At 51.3% G+C, this 22,259-nt stretch overlaps 1 protein-coding gene across 1 annotated transcript in view; it reads left to right on the forward strand.

The window, feature by feature from the left end:
* Positions 1 to 9,756: 9,756 nt before the first annotated feature.
* Positions 9,757 to 22,259, forward strand: part of ASAH1 (N-acylsphingosine amidohydrolase 1) — a 38,437-nt gene continuing 25,934 nt past the window's right edge. Inside the window, exons 1-2 of the mRNA XM_061577840.1 lie at positions 9,757 to 10,070; positions 18,000 to 18,046. Of these exons, the coding sequence (XP_061433824.1) occupies positions 10,002 to 10,070; positions 18,000 to 18,046 (116 nt within the window). The 5' untranslated portion in view covers positions 9,757 to 10,001. The remainder of the gene's footprint in view (positions 10,071 to 17,999; positions 18,047 to 22,259) is intronic.

The raw sequence follows: 22,259 nt of genomic DNA on the forward strand, positions 1-22,259 counted from the left end.
AGCAGCTATATCATGGGACTTTTGTTGCGAGTATCAAAGTCTGAAAAATAAGAATAGGTTTTACTGTTTCTGGCAATAGTACAGGAGGTGTCAAGGTGTTCAAACACCAAATAGATTATACCTTTTGCAAGGAATAAAATACTGCATTCACCTCACACAACTTGTGGTGAACATGCAAACAAACTCCGATAACACTATGTAACACAATTTTTGTTCATGGGTAATAAGTGTTATTTTGTAATTGCTTATGCCTAATAGGTATGGAAAACGGCTATTATTCCCCACAAATTTTGCTTTTGTGACCAGGACAGTGATATTTTGAAATGTACCTATTTTCAATGAGAAAATGGGCGAATTTGTGTCTTTTCGTTCACATAAAGTAAAAAAACCCAACATGAATCAAAATAAACATGTATTTATAATAAAGTTATACAAAAATTACTTCAAAAAATTTAGAAGCGAGTAGTTTTTCGAGATTTACGATGATACTGTAAATCACTCACGAATCAGCCCCCAAATGTAGTCTCCCATCATGTTCTCGTTATACTGTCCTTGGTAGCGGCGTTCAAAGTCGAGTATATCCTGGTGGAAGCGCTTGCCTTGGTCCTCCCAGTATGCTCCCATGTTCTCCTTGAATTTATCAAGATGAACATCAAGAATATAGACTTTCAGGGACATCCTACAGCCCATTGTGCCGCAGTTCTTCACCCGAGTCTCAACCAGCTCCACGTAGTTATCGACCTTGTGATTGCCCAGGAAGCCAGGAACCACTGCGACAAAGCTGTTCCAAGCCGCTTTCTCCTTACTAGTGAGCTTCTTGGGGAAGTCATTGCACTCCAGGGTCTTATTTATCTGTGGTCCGACGAAGACACTGGCTTTGACCTTTGCCTCAGACAGCTTAGGGAAGAAGTCTTGAAGGTACTTGAAGGCTGCCAACTCCTTATCTACAGCTCTGATAAATTGTTTCATAAGGCCTAATTTGATGTGCAGTGGTGGCATCAGCACCTTCCAGGGATCCACCAGTGGCTCCCACTTGATGTTGTTCCTCCCCACAGAGAACACGGTCCGCTGTGGCCAGTCCTGCCTGTGGCAGTGTGCCTTGGTGTCCCTGCTGTCCCAAAGGCAAAGATAGCAGGGAAAATACTCTTTGGTTCTTTCGGTAAAGTCACGTAGGTATAAAATAACATAAATTAAATCACGACGTTTCGATTGCAACACAAGCAATCATCATCAACTGGAAAACCACAGCAAGAAAATGTTTTGCTGAAGTGGGAGAGAGATGCCGAGGTAAGAGGTTATATAGGTAAGGGAGGGGGGAGGGGAGCGTTGCGTGGACGCTAGGAGAGGGAAAGGGACGTGAAGCTGGACGGGGAGAAGTGGGCGGGGCTGGAAGTGGGAGGCTGAGAGATGCGCGGGGGGGGGGTGCAACAACAACGCCACTGCAGCAACAATGCCAATGAAGCCAACAATGCCACTGCAGCAGCAATGCCAACGTTGGGGATACAATTAACTCGGCTAAATAGACGAGTGCCCGGCTAATATGATGGAACAACCATAAAGAATGTAAGGTTTCACCTGGTTAATAACATCCTTCCAATGATTGCTCAGTTTGTAACCATCTTCTCGGTTGAAGTTATATCTATGTTTATATATCTGGATGCCTTTATGAACAAACCTTTGATAATAGCCCGAAGGTTTGCAGGCAGAGCACCTTGGTCTCGGAAAAACAATATTATGAGAAACTTCAAATCTAGATAGCAGGTAAACTTGGTAAAACCACCTTGTAGACCCATCAGGAATGCCACCATTTTGAAGTATCCGATGACCTCCCAGCTATACTCATCATACTTCAAGGCGTCCATCAATGTCTTGATGCTGTTGTAATCCTCTTTGAGGTGCACCGAGTGAGCCAGGGGAAGAGATGGGTACTTGTTACCGTTATGGAGCAGCACGGCTTTGAGGCTCCTGGATGAGCTGTCAATGAAGAGGTGCCACTCATTCTGGTTACAGGTGATTCCGATTGCCTCGAACAGACTGGTCACATTGTGGCAGAAGCAGAGCCCATCTTGACGGGTTAAGAAGCTGCAAAAAGGTTGGTGACGCTTCCTCTGATCTGCGACTTGCACACTTTCATCCAACAAGTTCCACTGCTTGAGCCTAGACATCAAAAACTCGACATTGGACTTGGTGAGATGAAGATCTCTGGTCAAGTCGTTGAGGTATTTTTGGTTGGGGTAGTATAGGTTTCTCTCCTCAGCTCCACCTCTGACATTGTTATCTGGATCTACGTCTTCCTTGCTCTCTGACTTGCTGCTCTCTTCTAAAGACGGCTGCTCTCTCTCCAGAGGAGTGGGTACAACAACAACAACCGCCATTCGCCACTAAGTGGCGGTGACGTCACCACGACGCTTGTGCCAGGCCAAGTGCACCTTGAGGCCACGTGAAGTGTCGAACGCCCGCTGGCAGGAGGTCACGGGGCAGACCCAGGTGCCACGGGTCGACTGACCGAGATGACTGGCTGATGCACCACCTGTGCCCCCTACTGTACCAACTTGCTGTGCTTTAGCCACCTGGCGCTCCGCTCGTTGTTGTGAGCGTCGCTCCTCTGCCCTCCGTTGTTGTTGGAGGGTGACTGCCTCCAACTGCCCAGTAGCGTCCTTCACGAGCCTCCTCCACAGAGGCCGATCTTGACACCGCTGGTACCAGTCATCGGCAAGTCCACTCAGCTCCACGTCCTCCTGTACCACATCACTCCATCTCTTCTCTAGCCCGTGCAGCGTCCGTTTAGCCCCCTCGATCCGGCCGAACAAAAGCTGTTTAGGCATGCGGTGGCTGGGCATGCGGGCTACATGACCCAGCCAACGCAGCCTTGCCTGCCGGAGGAGCTCACCGATAGGACTTTGCCCAGATCTTTCAAGGATTTGTGAGCTCCTCACACAATCCAGCCTGGTTAAACCCAGGATGGATCATAGGCAGGCCAGCCTAAATGTTTCCAACCGGCGAAGATGCTCCATTAGGGGGGTCCACGTTTCGCAAGCGTAGAGAAGGGAGGGAATGACCGTGGTCGAGAAGACCTGAAGCTTTGTGCGGAGCGACAGACCAGGTAGCTTCCACACAGCGTTACGCAACCGATGAAAAGATATTGCCGCTCGACTGATTCGGAGTGAGACCTCTGCTGTTAAACTGGAGCCGGTCATAAGCACACTGCCCAGGTATGGGAAACTCTCCACTCTCTCCACTACTGCCCCATCACCGATTGGGAGTTGTGGGGGTGGAGTGTCCGATGGTACAAAATACCCAGGCAGGTGCTTAGTTTTGGTGGGGCTGATGGTAAGGCCCCACCTCTTAGTGGCACGCTCCAGTCTCAGCAGCAGCGTCTCCAACTCCTCCTTTGAATGAGCAGCTATTACCAAATCATCGTCATACATAACGTGGTTGACCAATAGGGAGCCATCCCTTGATCTCACCCGGGCATCGATCAGCCTCCAATTATATCTGTACCAAACGGAAATTCCCCCGGTACAGCTATTGAAGGCTTCACGAACTATGCAGTCAAAATAGATGTTAAATAATGTGGGAGCCAGAGGACATCCCTGCCGCACCCCAAGGTGTACAGGGAAAGGCTCTGACTCCCGGCCACGTAGTTTTACCTGGGCCCGCTCACCATCATGAAGGTCCTTAATGATCGTGAGCAGAGGGTCAGGGACTCCGAAAGCACCAAGAACAACCCAGAGCCCAGGCCTACTGATGGTATCATAGGCCTTGAGCAGGTCAATAAAGCAGAGATGTAGGTCTTGTTGGAATTCCCTACACCTCTGCTGTAGCAGACGGACAGAAAATATGGCATCTGTGCAGGACCGCCCTTTCCTGAAACCGCATTGGGGCTCTGCAAGCCTCTCCTCAGCGTGCCTAGCAAGGCGATGTTGAATAATCCTTGCCAGGACCTTACCCGGCACACTGAGGAGTGAGATGCCCCTGTAGTTGTTACAGTCGGTACGGTCCCCCTTCTTAAAGAGGGGGACCACCAGGGCATCCTTCCAATCCTGCGGAACCCGTCCAGTGGTCCAGACTGTTGTTATGATGTCATATAGGGCAGTCTGTGCACAAACGCCACCTTCCCTCAGCATTTCACTTGGGAGATCATCTCTGCCCGGTGCCTTCCCTGGTCTCAGACTCCGGATCGCCCTCAGTACTTCCTCAACAGCTGGCACCTCAGCCAGCCACTCACAGGGGGTGACCTCTTCCAATATTTGAGGCACCGCAGCCTCAGCAGGGTTATCCCCACTTTGTGCTATGATTTTTTCCTGGCTGAGGGATTTCCCCTCCCCCAGGACCTCACAGAAATGCTCAGCAAATCTGCAAACCTGTTCCTGGGGGTTGGAGATTGGATCACCGTTTTTTCCTCTAATGATGGTTACTTTTTTGATGGAGTTAAATAGTGATTTGTGATCGCGGGCCACTGAGGCAGACTCCATCTCCTCAGCAACCCGCGACCACCACCCATCCTTACAGCGCCTTACAGCTCTCCGAACCTCCGAGCGAAGGCTGCGGTAAACCTCTTCATTCTCTGACGTGGGATGCTGTAGGCGATGAGAGTGGGCCTGTCGCTTTTTCTCAATTAACCTGAACACCTCCTCTGTCAGCCAGGGTTTCTGGGGAGGTCTGGACCGCGTACCCAAAGCAGCCATTGCAGCTGCATGAGTCACAGTCTTAAACCTCGCCCATTTACCCTCGAAATCAGGTGGAGTGGGGGACGATGCCAACCCCAGCTGCAAGCGATGATGAAATTCTCGCTTGCAACTTTCATCAGATAACTGAGACCAGGCTACTTTTGGTTGGAATGGGATCCTGGGTGTACACCCACCACCGGAGTGGAAGAATGGCAGGCGCATCTTACAGATGACTAGTCGATGGTCAGAGGGCAGATCAGCTCCACGGTAGGTCCTGGTGTCAAGGACATGGGCTCGCATCCGCTGGTCCGTCACTATGTTGTCCAGCAGGAGTGAGTACAGAGAGCTCATGACAGGCATGCCGAATATGCCTTGTAGGCCTCACACATCTTAGCAGATGCTTCCACAGAGTACTTTTTCGCTCTTGTCTTGATAAATTGGCTGCAGACATAACAAAATCCGTCTGCCAGATGCTTGCAGCCTCTTGAATCCATCTCAGAAAAATGCAGATATGTATCCACTTAGGCAGCTGGAACTAAACGGAACTGGTGGGCTTGAGGCCCCTGTATTTATACTACTATTTATATTACTGGAAAGTTATAGAATGTTCTCGAAGTTACTCCAAGTTTACTCAGCACTGAATCTATCTGGAATCATACTCTTTGGTTCTTTCAGAAAAAGTCACGTAGGTGAAAAAATAATAAAATAAAAAAGTACAAATAAATAAAATAAAATCACGACGTTTCAATTGCAACACAAGAATCATCATCAGGTGTGACAACCACAGCAAGAAAATGTTTACTGAAGTGGGAGAGATGCCGGAGTTAAGGGGTTTATATAAGAGAGGGCTGCTGTCACTTCACTGAACGCTAAACGGATTTTGTTTAAAGCTAGCCTATCACTAATCTCAGAGAGAATAAGATTGCTCCGATTTGAACTCGATAATTTAGACAAGATTATCTTACAATCACACTTAACATTAACAGAAAAAATGTCCACTTCTGATTGGGACCGTGTAGATAACATGACTGTCTCCTCTGCTAATTCAATGTCAACCAAATGCAAAGCCAACTTGATTGCTAAATTCAACCTCTTGTCAAAAAAGACACCAGACCCACAGTTGAAAAAGTTAGATGTTAATAAGACTGTCATCAATCAGAGTAGCATCCCAATTTCTGACAACCTAAAATTGGTACTAGCCAAAGGGTTGAATTTTGCTGTCACCCCCAAACATATCCCAATGGATGATATAATTTCGCAGGTAGATGTAGCCCTAAAAGGCTTGGGACACATCCCGACAGATGTTGCTAGAGCTGAAATTGCTACCATCCTTAAAAATGCTAAGAAACCCGTTAGTAACATCAGCAAAGACGAGCGCTTGGAACTCGCAAAATTGAAAAAAGGGATGACATAGTCATCCTCTCAGCCGACAAGGGCAATGCCACTGTCATCATGGATAAAACCACATACAACAACAAAATCCAGGACCATATTGATGGTAGCTACTCCAAAATCAACAAAGATCCCACTAACAGCCTGACTACAAAAAACAACAATAGCATTACTAGTTCGACCTCTCTAATTAAACCAGCTAAACGACTCTCCCTAAAACCTTCTGCTGCCAGACCACCCAGATTATATGGTCGTCCTAAGATCGATAAAAAAGGCACACCACTTCGGCCCATCGTTTCCACTATCAACTCACCTACCTACAAGCTGGCCTGTTTTCTGTCTGATACCTTGCTTCCATTCACTGGCAAGACTACCTCAGCAGTACTTAATTCAGCTCACCTTGTCTCTCTAACCAAGGGCATTTCATTGTCCCCAGATGATCTTCTCGTCAGCTTTGATGTGGTTTTTCTGTTCACCAAGGTTCCAGTGCCTGACACCTTAGCAATAATTGAAGATTTAGTCCAACATGAACTGAACCCTGGTGTTCCTACTCTGGTTAGGCACTGCCTTACCAACACTTACTTCACCTGAAATGGTACTTTCTACAAACAAAATGGAGGTACACCCATGGGTTCCCCCTTATCTCCAGTGATAGCGAATGTTTTCATGGAGAAATTTGAAATAGATGCCATCCAGACATCCACCCTATGTCCTTTCTTGTGGAAGAGATATGTGGATGACACTTTCGTCATTTGGCCACATGGCCTGTCAGCATTGAACCAATTCCTCAACCACATAAATTCCATACACCCATCCATCAAATTCACCATGGAAGTGGAGAAGGATGGTAAGCTACCATTCCTGGATGTTTTGTTTGAGAAGAAGCCTGATGGCTCTTTGGGACATTCTGTCTACAGGAAAGCCACCCACACAGATTCCTATCTGAAACCTGAATCCCACCACCATCCAGCACAGACGAATTCCCTCATAAAAACCCTGCACCATAGGGCCGACTGCATTTCTGACCAACACCATCTAACCAGTGAACTGGAACACGCACACCACGCCCTCAAGATTAATGGATACTCGGACCGTATTATCAGCAAAGCTGTTTCTCCCACCATGGAGACACAACCCCCTGAGACGCCGATCAAAACCATCACGTTACCATACATAGCAGGCGTTACCAAAAATATTGCCAAAATCTTAAACAAACACAAGATCCAGGTCCGATTCAATACAGTACACAAAATCCGTGATCTAATCCCATCTGTGAAGGATGCCATTCCTGACTTGCAATACCCTGGAGTCTACAATCTAAGTTTCATCTGTGGTGATTGTTACATTGGGGAAACGAAACGTCATGTCTCTGACCGATTTCACGAGCATAAGTCAGATCTGAAACACGGCAGAACTGATTCCTCCGTCGTTGCTGATCATTGCTATAACGCTGTGGGCTCTTATGATATTGTTTTCTCTGAGACCAAGGTGCTCTGCAAGCCGTCTGGCTACCATCAAATATTTGTTCATGAAGTTATCCAGATAGATAAACACAGACATAACTTCAACCGAGAGGATGGATACAAATTGAGCAATCATTGGAAATATGTTATTAACCAAGTAAAATTTAACTGTTCATAGTTCCATCTTATTTACCGGGTACTAGTCTATTTTACCTTGTTAATTGCATCCTCAGTGTTTAGCAGTACGGCTATTTTTTAGTTTTGAGCGCCATCATCTGTTTTGGCTGCAATCGTTGTCGGTGCTTTGCTCTCCCTCTCGCCCCCCGCGCACCTCCACCGCATCCTCTTACTTCTAGCCCCCCCCCCTGCCCAGTCTCACGTCCCAGTCCCTCGCGTTCCCCCTCCCCTTATCCCCCCCCCCCACCGCTTTCTCTGACTAATATAAACCCCTTAACTCCGCATCTCTCCCACTTCAGTAAAAAAATATTGCTGTGGTTGTCACACCTGATGATGATTGCTTGTGTTGCAATCGAAACGTCGTGATTTAATTTTATTTATTTGTGTTTTTTATTTTTTATTTTATTATTTTTTCACCTACGTGACTTTACCGAAATAACCAAAGAGTATGGATCCTTGCAGTTACGAAAACTTAAAATCTAGAATCTATCTGGAATGTTCTGGAAAATAGGTAAATTTCAAAATATCAATGTCCTGGTCACAAAAGCAAAGTTTGTGGGGAATAATATACATTTTCTGTACTTTTGAGGCATATGTAATTAGGAAATAACACTTACTACCCAGGAACCAAACAAAAATGTTGTTACACAGTGTAATATACCAGAAACAGCCTTCTATGGTATAGGCCAATCAGTTTCAAAGGCAATGCATACAATATTATCAGAGCATGTTTGGTTGTATGTTCACCACAAGTATTGTGAGTGGTTAATGTAGTACTTGATTCATTGCAAAAGGTGTCAACCTATACAGTTTACCAGTATTCTTGTACAGGGAAATTGAGTTTTCAGGTCATTACGCTGTACAACTGTTTGAATACGAGCAACAAATGTGTTGATTTTTTTTAAGTGCACGAGGTGACCAATAAGGTCTGAATTGGTTCGTAATAAGGTAGGCACTGATAAGGGGTTGACAGGTATGTAATCTATTTAGCGTTTGCACATCTTAACACACCTCTTGTTGTATTGCCAGAAAGGGGTAAAACATCCATTCTTATTTCTCGTACTTTGATAGTCTTGGCGAAAAATGTTTCCCATGATGACTTAGGGGTTGGCAAACCTTGCGGGTCTTCTAAAGGACTCCTCCGTGACGTTCTTATTAAGGACCCACCGTCCCGTGTTCACACGTACGCTCTTGAAATATTAAGGGTTTTTTGTTGTTGTTTGGACCGAATTATAAATTTTTCAACGTCTCGTCTTGTTGTTATAGTTGTTTTGTTATTGACGTTATGTTATGGTCGTGTTAGTGTTGTTATTATTGCTGCTGCTGTTGGTATTGTTGGTCCAGACGGACTGATAACACCGGTGAAAACCACGGCCTCTGTGCTCCTGCAGACAGAGGCGACTTCCCGCACTCAGGCAGAAGCAGACAGACAGATCGGCCTCGACAAGGGAAAGTCACTTTAAATAAATATAGACAACACGTTCTACTTCTTTAAATAGACTTTTTTAATAAATGTTTTCTCCTGCAAAATCGGAGTGCAGCGCCACATTAAATACGCACTACCATGACAATAGTTTAAAGCGAATTGAATTTGAAGCATGTTTTTTTGGGGGGGGGGCAGGGCTTTGTGACGTCATATTTGAGGGGGGGTCAAAAAATCGTCGAAAATCACGTGACGTCATTTAGGGTAAAGGTCGGCTCGTTGTTTTTACCTTTTACGTTACCTTGCCGCGGTCTACAGACAAGAAGTGATACGACACGTGACCCCCCCCCCCCCCACCGTGACCCCCCCACTCCTCCACCAGCTGTCACGAGGCGGCGCGAGGCGGCGAGGCGATTTTGATTGCGTGGTCAAGAATCGATTCCCTTGATTCTCGCTATCACCGTCTCGTTTCTATTGTCTCTCTCTCTCTCGTCTGTGCCCGACATCAACAATTTGTCTCGATTTCATTCTTCCCGATCGTCAGCCTGAAGCTGCTGATTATTGAATCCTGAAAAGAAGCTGTAATTCGATAAGAATCGAAAGTACGCCATAGAGTTGCGTGATTAGTTTGGATCGGCGAATCGACGCGGGAGGCGGAAGCCAGAGCAGGGATCGAGCCGTGCCAGCGCCGACTCAGACACGGTGGTGTGGACTGTGGAGCGGAGCCCCAGTCCACCAGCAGAGTCCACCAGCAGGGTCATCGTCCACCAGCAGAGTCCACCAGCAGGGTCATCGTCCACCAGCAGAGTCCACCAGCAGGGTCCACCAGCAGGGTCATCGTCCACCAGCAGGGTCCACCGTGCGAGTCGACCAGCGATGAGGCTGCTGCCTGCGCTGGGAGCGCTGCTTGGCGCTCTGCTGGCGGGAGCCCAGTTCGTGCCCCCGGTGAGACGAGAGACACGACAGCCAGTCACCACTACACCAGGCACCGCTACACCAGTCACCACTACACCAGTCACCGCTGTCACCACTACACCGGTCACCGCTACACCGGTCACCGCTACACCAGTCACCACTACACCAGGCACCGCTACACCAGTCACCACTACACCAGTCACCGCTGTCACCGCTACACCGGTCACCGCTACACCGGTCACCGCTACATCGGTCACCGCTACACCAGTCACCGCTACACCAGTCACCGCTGTCACTGCTACACCGGTCACCGCTACAGGCAGTCAGCACTACACTAGTCACCGCTACACTAGTCACCGCTACACCAGTCACCGCAACACCAGGCGCCGCTACACCAGTCACCACTACACCAGTCACCGCTACACCAGTCACCGCTACACCAGTCACCGCTACACCAGTCACCGCTACACAGTCAGCGCTACACCAGTCACCGCAACACCAGTCACCGCTACACCAGTCACCGCTACACCAGTCACCGCTACCCCAGTCACCGCTAAACCAGTCACCGCTACACCAGTCACCGCTACACAGTCAGCGCTACACCAGTCACCGCTACACCAGTCACCGCTACACCAGTCACCGCTACACCAGTCAGCGCTACACCAGTCACCGCTACACAGTCACCGCTACACCAGTCACCGCTACACAGTCACCGCTACAGCAGTCACCGCTACACCAGTCACCGCTACACCAGTCACCGCTACACCAGTCAGCGCTACACCAGTCACCGCTACACCAGTCACCGCTACACAGTCAGCGCTACACCAGTCACCGCTACACCAGTCACCGCTACACCAGTCACCGCTACACCAGTCAGCGCTACACCAGTCACCGCTACACAGTCACCGCTACACCAGTCACCGCTACACAGTCACCGCTACAGCAGTCACCGCTACACCAGTCACCGCTACACCAGTCACCGCTACACCAGTCTGCGCTACACCAGTCACCGCTACACCAGTCACCGCAACACTAGTCACCGCTACACCAGTCACCGCAACACTAGTCACCGCTACACTAGTCACCGCTACACTAGTCACCGCTACACCAGTCACCGCAACACTAGTCACCGCTACACCAGTCTGCGCTACACCAGTCACCGCTACACCAGTCACCGCAACACTAGTCACCGCTACACCAGTCACCGCAACACTAGTCACCGCTACAGAGTCACCGCTACACCAGTCACCGCTACACAGTCACCGCTACAGCAGTCACCGCTACACCAGTCACCGCTACACCAGTCACCGCTACACCAGTCTGCGCTACACCAGTCACCGCTACACCAGTCACCGCAACACTAGTCACCGCTACACCAGTCACCGCAACACTAGTCACCGCTACACTAGTCACCGCTACACTAGTCACCGCTACACCAGTCAGCGCTACACTAGTCGCCGCTACACCGGTCGCCGCTACACTAGTCACCGCTACAGGCAGTCAGCGCTACACTAGTCACCGCTACACCGGTCGCCGCTACACTAGTCACCGCTACAGGCAGTCAGCGCTACACTAGTCACCGCTACAGGCAGTCAGCGCTACACTAGTCACCGCTACACTAGTCACCGCTACAGGCAGTCACCGCTACACCAGTCACCGCTACACCAGTCACCGCTACACCAGTCAGCGCTACACCAGTCACCGCTACACAGTCACCGCTACACCAGTCACCGCTACACAGTCACCGCTACAGCAGTCACCGCTACACCAGTCACCGCTACACCAGTCACCGCTACACCAGTCAGCGCTACACCAGTCACCGCTACACCAGTCACCGCTACACAGTCAGCGCTACACCAGTCACCGCTACACCAGTCACCGCTACACCAGTCACCGCTACACCAGTCAGCGCTACACCAGTCACCGCTACACAGTCACCGCTACACCAGTCACCGCTACACAGTCACCGCTACAGCAGTCACCGCTACACCAGTCACCGCTACACCAGTCACCGCTACACCAGTCTGCGCTGCACCAGTCACCGCTACACCAGTCACCGCAACACTAGTCACCGCTACACCAGTCACCGCAACACTAGTCACCGCTACACTAGTCACCGCTACACTAGTCACCGCTACACCAGTCACCGCAACACTAGTCACCGCTACACCAGTCTGCGCTACACCAGTCACCGCTACACCAGTCACCGTAACACTAGTCACCGCTACACCAGTCACCGCAACACTAGTCACCGCTACACAGTCACCGCTACACCAGTCACCGCTACACAGTCACCGCTACAGCAGTCACCGCTACACCAGTCACCGCTACACCAGTCACCGCTACACCAGTCTGCGCTACACCAGTCACCGCTACACCAGTCACCGCAACACTAGTCACCGCTACACCAGTCACCGCTACACTAGTCACCGCTACACTAGTCACCGCTACACCAGTCAGCGCTACACTAGTCACCGCTACACCGGTCGCCGCTACACTAGTCACCGCTACAGGCAGTCAGCGCTACACTAGTCACCGTTACAGGCAGTCAGCGCTACACTAGTCACCACTACACTAGTCACCGCTACACCAGTCAGCGCTACACTAGTCACCGCTACACCAGTCAGCGCTACACTAGTCACCGCTACACCGGTCGCCGCTACACTAGTCACCGCTACAGGCAGTCAGCGCTACACTAGTCACCGCTACAGGCAGTCAGCGCTACACTAGTCACCGCTACACTAGTCACCGCTACACCAGTCAGCGCTACACTAGTCACCGCTACACTAGTCACCGCTACACCAGTCAGCGCTACACTAGTCACCGCTACACTAGTCACCGCTACACCAGTCAGCGCTACACCAGTCACCGCTACACCAGTCACCACTACACTAGTTACCGCTACACCAGTCACTGCTACACCGCAACACTAGTCACCGCTACACCAGTCACCGCTGTCACCACTACACCGGTCACCGCTACACCAGTCACCACTACACCAGTCACCGCAACACTAGTCACCGCTACACCAGTCACCGCTGTCACCGCTACACCGGTCACTGCTACACCAGTCACCGCTACACCAGTCACCGCAACACCAGTCACCTCTACACCGGTCGCCGCTACACCAGTCGCCGCTACACCAGTCACCGCTACACCAGTCACCGCAACACCAGGCGCTGCTACACCAGTCACCGCTACACCAGTCACCGCTACATCAGTCACCGCTACACAGTCAGCGCTACACCAGTCACCGCTACACCAGTCACCGCTACACCAGTCACCGCTACACCAGTCAGCGCTACACCAGTCACCGCTACAGCAGTCACCGCAACACTAGTCACCGCTACACCGGTCACCGCTACACCAGTCACCGCTACACCAGTCACCGCTACACCAGTCAGCGCTACACCAGTCACCGCTACACCAGTCACCGCAACACTAGGCACCGCTACACCGGTCACCGCTATACCGGTCGCCGCTACACCAGTCACCGCTACACCAGTCCCTACTACACCAGTCACCGCTACACCAGTCACTGCTACACCACAACACTAGTCACCGCTACACCAGTCACCGCTGTCACCACTACACCGGTCACCGCTACACCAGTCACCACTACACCAGTCACCGCAACACTAGTCACCGCTACACCAGTCACCGCTGTCACCGCTACACCGGTCGCCGCTACACCAGTCACCGCTACACCAGTCACCGCAACACCAGTCACCGCTACACCAGTCACCGCTACACCGGTCACCACTACACCAGTCACCGCTGTCACCGCTACACCGGTCACCGCTACACCAGTCACCGCTACACCAGTCACCGCAACACCAGGCACCGCTACACTAGTCACCGCTACACCAGTCACCGCTACACCAGTCACCGCTACACCAGTTACCGCTACACCAGTCACCGCAACACTAGTCACCGCTACATCAGTCACCGCTGTCACCACTACACCGGTCACCGCTACACCAGTCACCGCAACACCAGGCACCGCTACACCAGGCACCGCTACACCAGTCACCGCTACACCAGTCACCGCTACACCAGTCACCGCTGTCACCACTACACCGGTCACCGCTACACCGGTTATCACTACACCGGTCACCACTACACCAGTCACAGCTACACCAGTCACCGCAACACCAGGCACCGCTACACCGGTCGCCGCTACACCGGTCGCCGCTACAGCCAGTCACCACTACAGCCAGTCACCGCTACACCAGTCACCGCAACACTAGTCACCGCTACACCAGTCACCGCTACAGCCAGTCACAACTACACTAGTCACCGCTGTCACCGCTACACCGGTCACCGCTACACCAGTCACCGCTACACCAGTCACCGCAACACTAGTCACCGCTACACCGGTCGCCGCTACACCGGTCAACGCTGTCACCCCTACACCGGTTACCGCTACACCGGTCACCGCTACACCGGTCACCGCTACACCAGTCACCGCAACACCAGGCACCGCTACACCAGTCACCGCTACACCAGTCACCGCTACACCAGTCACCGCTGTCACAATTACACCGGTCACCGCTACACCGGTCACCGCTACACCGGTCACCGCAACACCAGGCACCGCTACACCAGGCACCGCTACACCAGTCACCGCTACACCAGTCACCGCTACACCAGTCACTGCTACACCAGTCACCGCTGTCACCACTACACCGGTCACCACTACACCGGTCACCACTACACCGGTCACCACTACACCAGTCACCGCTACACCAGTCACCGCAACACCAGGCACCGCTACACCAGTCACCGCAACACCAGTCACCGCAACACCAGTCGCCGCTACACCAGTCACCGCTGTCACCGCTACACCGATCGCCGCTACACTAGTCAGCGCTACACCAATCACCGCTACACAGTCAGCGCTACACCAGTCACCGCTACACCAGTCACCGTTACACCAGTCACCGCTACACAGTCACCGCTACACCAGTCACCGCTACACCAGTCAGCGCTACACCAGTCACCGCTACACCGGTCGCCGCTACACCGGTCGCCGCTACACCGGTCGCCGCTACAGCCAGTCACCGCTACAGCCAGTCACCGCTACAGCCAGTCACCGCTACACCAGTCACCGCTACACTAGTCACCGCTACACCAGTCACCGCTACAGCCAGTCACCACTACAGCCAGTCACCGGTACACTATTCACCGCTGTCACCGCTACACCGGTCACCGCTACACCAGTCACCACTACACCAGTCACCGCAACACTAGTCACCGCTACACCAGACACCGCTACACCAGTCACCGTTACACCAGTCACCGCTACACCAGTCACTGCTACACCACAACACTAGTCACCGTTACACCAGTCACCGCTGTCACCACTACACCGGTCACCGCTACACCAGTCACCACTACACCAGTCACCGCAACACTAGTCACCGCTACACCAGTCACCGCTGTCACCGCTACACCGGTCGCCGCTACACCAGTCACCGCTACACCAGTCACCGCAACACCAGTCACCGCTACACCAGTCACCGCTACACCGGTCACCACTACACCAGTCACCGCTGTCACCGCTACACCGGTCACCTCTACACTAGTCACCGCTACACCAGTCATCCGCAACACCAGGCACCGCTACACTAGTCACCGCTACACCAGTCACCGCTACACCAGTCACCGCTACACCAGTTACCGCTACACCAGTCACCGCAACACTAGTCACCGCTACATCAGTCACCGCTGTCACCACTACACCGGTCACCGCTACACCAGTCACCGCAACACCAGGCACCGCTACACCAGGCACCGCTACACCAGTCACCGCTACAGCCAGTCACCACTACAGCCAGTCACCGGTACACTATTCACCGCTGTCACCGCTACACCGGTCACCGCTACACCAGTCACCACTACACCAGTCACCGCAACACTAGTCACCGCTACACCAGACACCGCTACACCAGTCACCGTTACACCAGTCACCGCTACACCAGTCACTGCTACACCACAACACTAGTCACCGTTACACCAGTCACCGCTGTCACCACTACACCGGTCACCGCTACACCAGTCACCACTACACCAGTCACCGCAACACTAGTCACCGCTACACCAGTCACCGCTGTCACCGCTACACCGGTCGCCGCTACACCAGTCACCGCTACACCAGTCACCGCAACACCAGTCACCGCTACACCAGTCACCGCTACACCGGTCACCACTACACCAGTCACCGCTGTCACCGCTACACCGGTCACCGCTACACCAGTCACCGCTACACCAGTCACCGCAACACCAGGCACCGCTACACTAGTCACCGCTACACCAGTCACCGCTACACCAGTCACCGCTACACCAGTTACCGCTACACCAGTCACCGCAACACTAGTCACCGCTACATCAGTCACCGCTGTCACCACTACACCGGTCACCGCTACACCAGTCACCGCAACACCAGGCACCGCTACACCAGGCACCGCTACACCAGTCACCGCTACACCAGTCACCGCTACACCAGTCACCGCTGTCACCACTACACCGGTCACCGCTACACCGGTTATCACTACACCGGTCACCACTACACCAGTCACAGCTACACCAGTCACCGCAACACCAGGCACCGCTACACCGGTCGCCGCTACACCGGTCGCCGCTACAGCCAGTCACCACTACAGCCAGTCACCGCTACACCAGTCACCGCAACACTAGTCACCGCTACACCAGTCACCGCTACAGCCAGTCACAACTACACTAGTCACCGCTGTCACTGCTACACCGGTCACCGCTACACCAGTCACCGCTACACCAGTCACCGCAACACTAGTCACCGCTACACCGGTCGCCGCTACACCGGTCAACGCTGTCACCCCTACACCGGTTACTGCTACACCGGTCACCGCTACACCGGTCACCGCTACACCAGTCACCGCAACACCAGGCACCGCTACACCAGTCACCGCTACACCAGTCACCGCTACACCAGTCACCGCTGTCACAATTACACCGGTCACCGCTACACCGGTCACCGCTACACCGGTCACCGCAACACCAGGCACCGCTACACCAGGCACCGCTACACCAGTCACCGCTACACCAGTCACCGCTACACCAGTCACCGCTACACCAGTCACCGCTGTCACCACTACACCGGTCACCACTACACCGGTCACCACTACACCGGTCACCACTACACCAGTCACCGCTACACCAGTCACCGCAACACCAGGCACCGCTACACCAGTCACCGCAACACCAGTCACCGCAACACCAGTCGCCGCTACACCAGTCACCGCTGTCACCGCTACACCGATCGCCGCTACACTAGTCAGCGCTACACCAATCACCGCTACACAGTCAGCGCTACACCAGTCACCGCTACACCAGTCACCGTTACACCAGTCACCGCTACACAGTCACCGCTACACCAGTCACCGCTACACCAGTCAGCGCTACACCAGTCACCGCTACACCGGTCGCCGCTACACCGGTCGCCGCTACACCGGTCGCCGCTACACCGGTCGCCGCTACAGCCAGTCACCGCTACAGCCAGTCACCGCTACAGCCAGTCACCGCTACACCAGTCACCGCTACACTAGTCACCGCTACACCAGTCACCGCTACAGCCAGTCACCACTACAGTCAGTCACCGGTACACTATTCACCGCTGTCACCGCTACACCGGTCACCGCTACACCAGTCACCACTACACCAGTCACCGCAACACTAGTCACCGCTACACCAGACACCGCAACACTAGTCACCGCTACACCGGTCGCCGCTACACCGGTCGCCGCTACACCAGTCACCGCTGTCACCGCTACACCGGTCACCGCTACACCAGTCACCGCTACACTAGTCACCGCTACAGCCAGTCACTACTACAGCCAGTCACTACTACACTTAGTCACTTCTGCACTTCGTGGCGAATGGCGTTCATTGTTGTCTTGCTTCTGTGTGTGGTGTGTGCAGTACACCGAAGAGTGCCGGAGTGGCATGTACCCGCCGAAGGGACCCACGTAAGGATTCCCATTCGTGAACAACACTCCACGCTGATCGACTGCATGAATCATGACCTTGAGAAACGCAGGTTTCCTTGCACGCATTGCTGCGTCTTAAACATGCCTGGGTGGTCAACCCTGTTTCCCTGGGTAGGAGTCTGTGCGCTCTCTAAGGGAGATGGTCTTCTCTTGGGCTTTAAACCTTGTAATCTACAGCACGTATATTGTGCCGGACACCACGGCTCAATTCCGGTGGTGGCCGCACGACACGTGGGGGACACGCAAAGTCTTTGGTGGCGGAGGGAGGCGTTCACTTGGCTTCAGAATCCCTTGCGTTTCAGAGAATCGATCTCACCGATTGTCGAGGCTCGAATTATCTGGTGTCATACAGAACTTCCTCTCGTGTCTGTGCGTCTCTCGTGTTGTGTGCATCTCTCTAGCCTCGTAGATTCCTCATTGTGGTCTCTTTTCTGTTTCCACGTGAATCTTCAGTGTGTTTGTTTTTTGTCCATTTTCTGTGTGAACTCTTCAGTCTCTAGAAAAACAACTCACTCAAGACCCACATATTTTGCACCTCCTGGCATTGAAATTCCTCCTCAGAGATACTGGTGGTGTGTCACCATCAACTGCATCAGAACATCAAACAGGCCAATGCACACATCTCCTTCATGAGTGTAAAATTTAAGATTAAAGAAGCCACGGTAGTGCGATTGTGGCCATGGTACCCAAACTATGGACAATACTGTATAGTAAGACCGCTGTAGTCTGCGCTCCGTCAACAGAGGAATAGCAAATCTAGATGGACTCCTGAAGCCCTCTCGTGGCTAAAAGACTTTAACATTGGCATTTACTATTTTAAACTATTTAAAATTTTACCAGGTAAGGCCCACTGAGCTATATAGCTCATTTTCAGAAGCGACCTGGCCACAAATGAAACTCAACGTAGTGGCTTATCATGCGAAAATGTATTGCAGCCATATACTTTAAATGGATGTTTCTAAATGTGGAGGGAAAAATCGGAGCATCCAGAGAAAAATCCACGCAATCAAAGGGGTAAGAGAAATGCAAACTCCAAATATACAGGTGTCATGGTTGGGATCGAACTCGCGTCCTCCTGTATACCAGGCGAGTTAGTTAACATCTTGCCACCGTAGATCCTGAACACATTGCCAGATGCAAGAATAGAATTGAATCAAATTTTGCATAAAAAATTTGTCTCCGATATCGCCGTTGTCCCTTGGTTCACTCTTGTGTTTATTTCTTTCTCTCCGTGTCACTCTGGCGCTCATCTCATCCTATGTCCTCTCTATCGCTCCTCCCATCTCCGCGTCTCATCTCTTCTGTCGCCCACCTCAGTATTTCTTCTCTCTCACTCTCTGGCCTCCCTTGTATTTCTAGCTGAAACAGCTGTTGATAAGATTGATCTTCCATTGTAAGAAAGTTACGTGGGAAGCGATGTTCTGGGAGAGACGGATCAGTATTTGTGTAAGGGGTTGCATTGGGCCCTGGGCTTTACACGAGCACTGCGTTAGGTAATGCCACATAGGGCATGGGAGATGCTCAGCTGTTTCCAGACCACAGTTAGAGAGAATGCAGTCCAACAGGAATCACCAATTGGAGAATAACAAATCAGAAATGTATGAAAAAAATTATTCCATGACGCACGCAATGTGCTGCACTGGCAAGATACCAAACAGCATTAAATTATAATTTAATAGCAGCCACTCTTTGTAACTTGTTGTGGTAATGTCTGTGTGTGTTTATATTTGATCGGAATTACACTCACAGACACATGGATCAGCAACATAATATTGATCGTTGAGGGAAGTAAAGTGGGCAGGAGGCGTCAGAAGCGATGGCAGCAGACGAACAAGACTGGTGATAGAATGGTAATCGAAGGAGTGCGCGCACCCAAGGGGAACGACAACCACGGAGATGGAGCGATGAGACCAGCTTTTGTAGGAGTGAGATGCATCGTGCTCCCAGGGTGACAGCTTTTGGGAGTCCTTCATTCAGCAGTGGATAGAAAATATTAACTACAGTATTCGTAATGAACCCACTGCCACTCAGAGCCACGATAACCGGGGATGTCAAATGACAGCACTGAGCGGGAGTAATCAAACTAAATAATGGGTGTGTAACCCAGCGGTGGAATTTACACCACTTCCTCTCTCGTGATCTTTGAGATCAGCGCTTTTCAAAGTCCCAGGTACGCTGCGGCATAGTCAGAATTCTAGGAAAGAAGGTCACTGTTTCGCAAGTGAGGACGGACGAACTCCCCTCAGTGGCCGATCCAGTCCCCCACCTCCCCCCTCCTCTCACCGTTGGTCCGCGCCCGCGGTGACAACAGTAGATGTCCGTCAGCCCCCACCGCCGGACCTCTCAACTGCTTCCTCGGTCGCGCCCCCACGAAGTTTGGCCAGACGGCATGCTTCGTAGATCTAACACACTCGACTGCGCGCCGTGGAATGATAAAGGGTTCGCGAGTAACTGATTCCGATGATATGGAGGTGCGCGTGTGTTGCCTTTTTGAGGTGTTAAAAGTTTATCGCCTTTACTATGTAAATGTTCAAGGTGCTGGAATGACGTGCGTGGGTTTTTATGAAACCCATGACTGCATTATTATGGCCGAAGTGCACAGACATCCAGGAAAATGGGGGTCGCGTGCCTTGTGTGGTGGTGTCCGGTACGAAAACATGAGCACGGCGCTGAAATTTACGCAGAAGATACCTTGAACATAAACGGTCCTGCGTTATACCAGGCTCGTCACTTGTTGAAAAATTAATTATTTATCATGGGATCTCCTTTGCCAGTACCAAAATATTATAATAGTTTTTTCCCCTTTTTTCTGGCAACAAAACTAGGTGTTAAGATACTCTTTGGTTCTTTCGGTAAAGTCACGTAGATAGAAATAAAATAAAATAAATCATGACGTTTGGATCGCAACACAAGTGAACTTCATCAGGTGGGACAACCACAGCAAGAAAATGCTGAAGTCGGCGGGAGAGTTGCCGTGGCAAGAGGTTATATAGGTAAGAGAGGGGGGAGGAGGCAAGGGGGGAGAGAGATAGAGGGGGCGTGAGCGCTCGGGGAAGAGGACGTGAGTGGGCGGGGCTAGAAGTGGGAAGATGGTGGAAGAAGAGAAAGAGGACGTGAGGCTGGGGGGGGGGGACGTGGGCAAGGCTAGCAGTAAACCGGCAGGTACGAATGAAACAACAACAAGTTAAGGTATTACCTGCTTAATAACATCCTTCCAATGATTGTTCAATTTGTATCCATCTTCTCGGTTGAAGTTTTGTCTGTTTATATATCTGGATGGCTTCATGAACAAACCTTTCATAGTAGCCCGAAGGTTTGCAGAGTACCTTGGTCTCGGAAAAAAACAATATCATACAAGCCCACAGCGTTATAACAATGGTCAGCCACAGCAGAGGTATTTGTTCTGCCATGTTTCAGATCTGCCTTGTGTTCGTGAACACGGTCCGAGACATGTTTCATAATAAACGTTTTTGGGTTAGATCGCGTTATTTATAAATGTGTCGTAACCCTCCATCACCCGACACGGCCAATCAGCAAAAAAGTGTCACGTTGACAAAAGACAAATAGTTCACTGCTTTAGCCCACCGGTGTGTTGAAGCGTGAAACCACAACATTTACAATATTTTTAGTTAAATGATGATGTCACCCTCCTGCTGCTGCTCTATTTAAGACCGTGAGCAAGAGCAGAGCCTCACCATTCTGGCGAATTGCCCGATGATGCTGGACGCAATTACCAGCGAAACGTCGTACTAAAAAAATTGTAAATGTTGTGGTTTCACGCTTCAACACACCGGTGGGCTAAAGCAGTTAACTATTTGTCTTTTGTCAACGTGACACTTTTTTTGCTGATTGGCCGTGTCGGGTGGGGGAGGGTTACGACACATTTATAAATAACGCGATCTAACCCAAAAACGTTGATTGTGAATAATATAGGTCGCGAAAGCCTACGTGTTAAACCGAGACATGTTGTTTCATTTCCCCAATGTAACTGCTGCCGCAGCCACAGCTCAGTTTGTAGACTCCAGGGTATAGCAAGTCAGGAATGACATCCTTCACAGATGGGATTATATCACGGATTTTGTGTACTGTATTGAATCGGACCTGGATCATGTGTTTGTATAAGATTTTGAATTATTTTTGGTAACACCTGCTATGTATGGTAACGTGATGGTTTTGATTGGATTCTCAGGAG

The sequence above is a fragment of the Lethenteron reissneri genome, chromosome 8, assembly GCF_015708825.2.
Source record: "Lethenteron reissneri isolate LAM-NWPU_2019-01 chromosome 8, ASM1570882v1, whole genome shotgun sequence".
Classification (NCBI taxonomy): Eukaryota; Metazoa; Chordata; class Hyperoartia; order Petromyzontiformes; family Petromyzontidae; genus Lethenteron; species Lethenteron reissneri.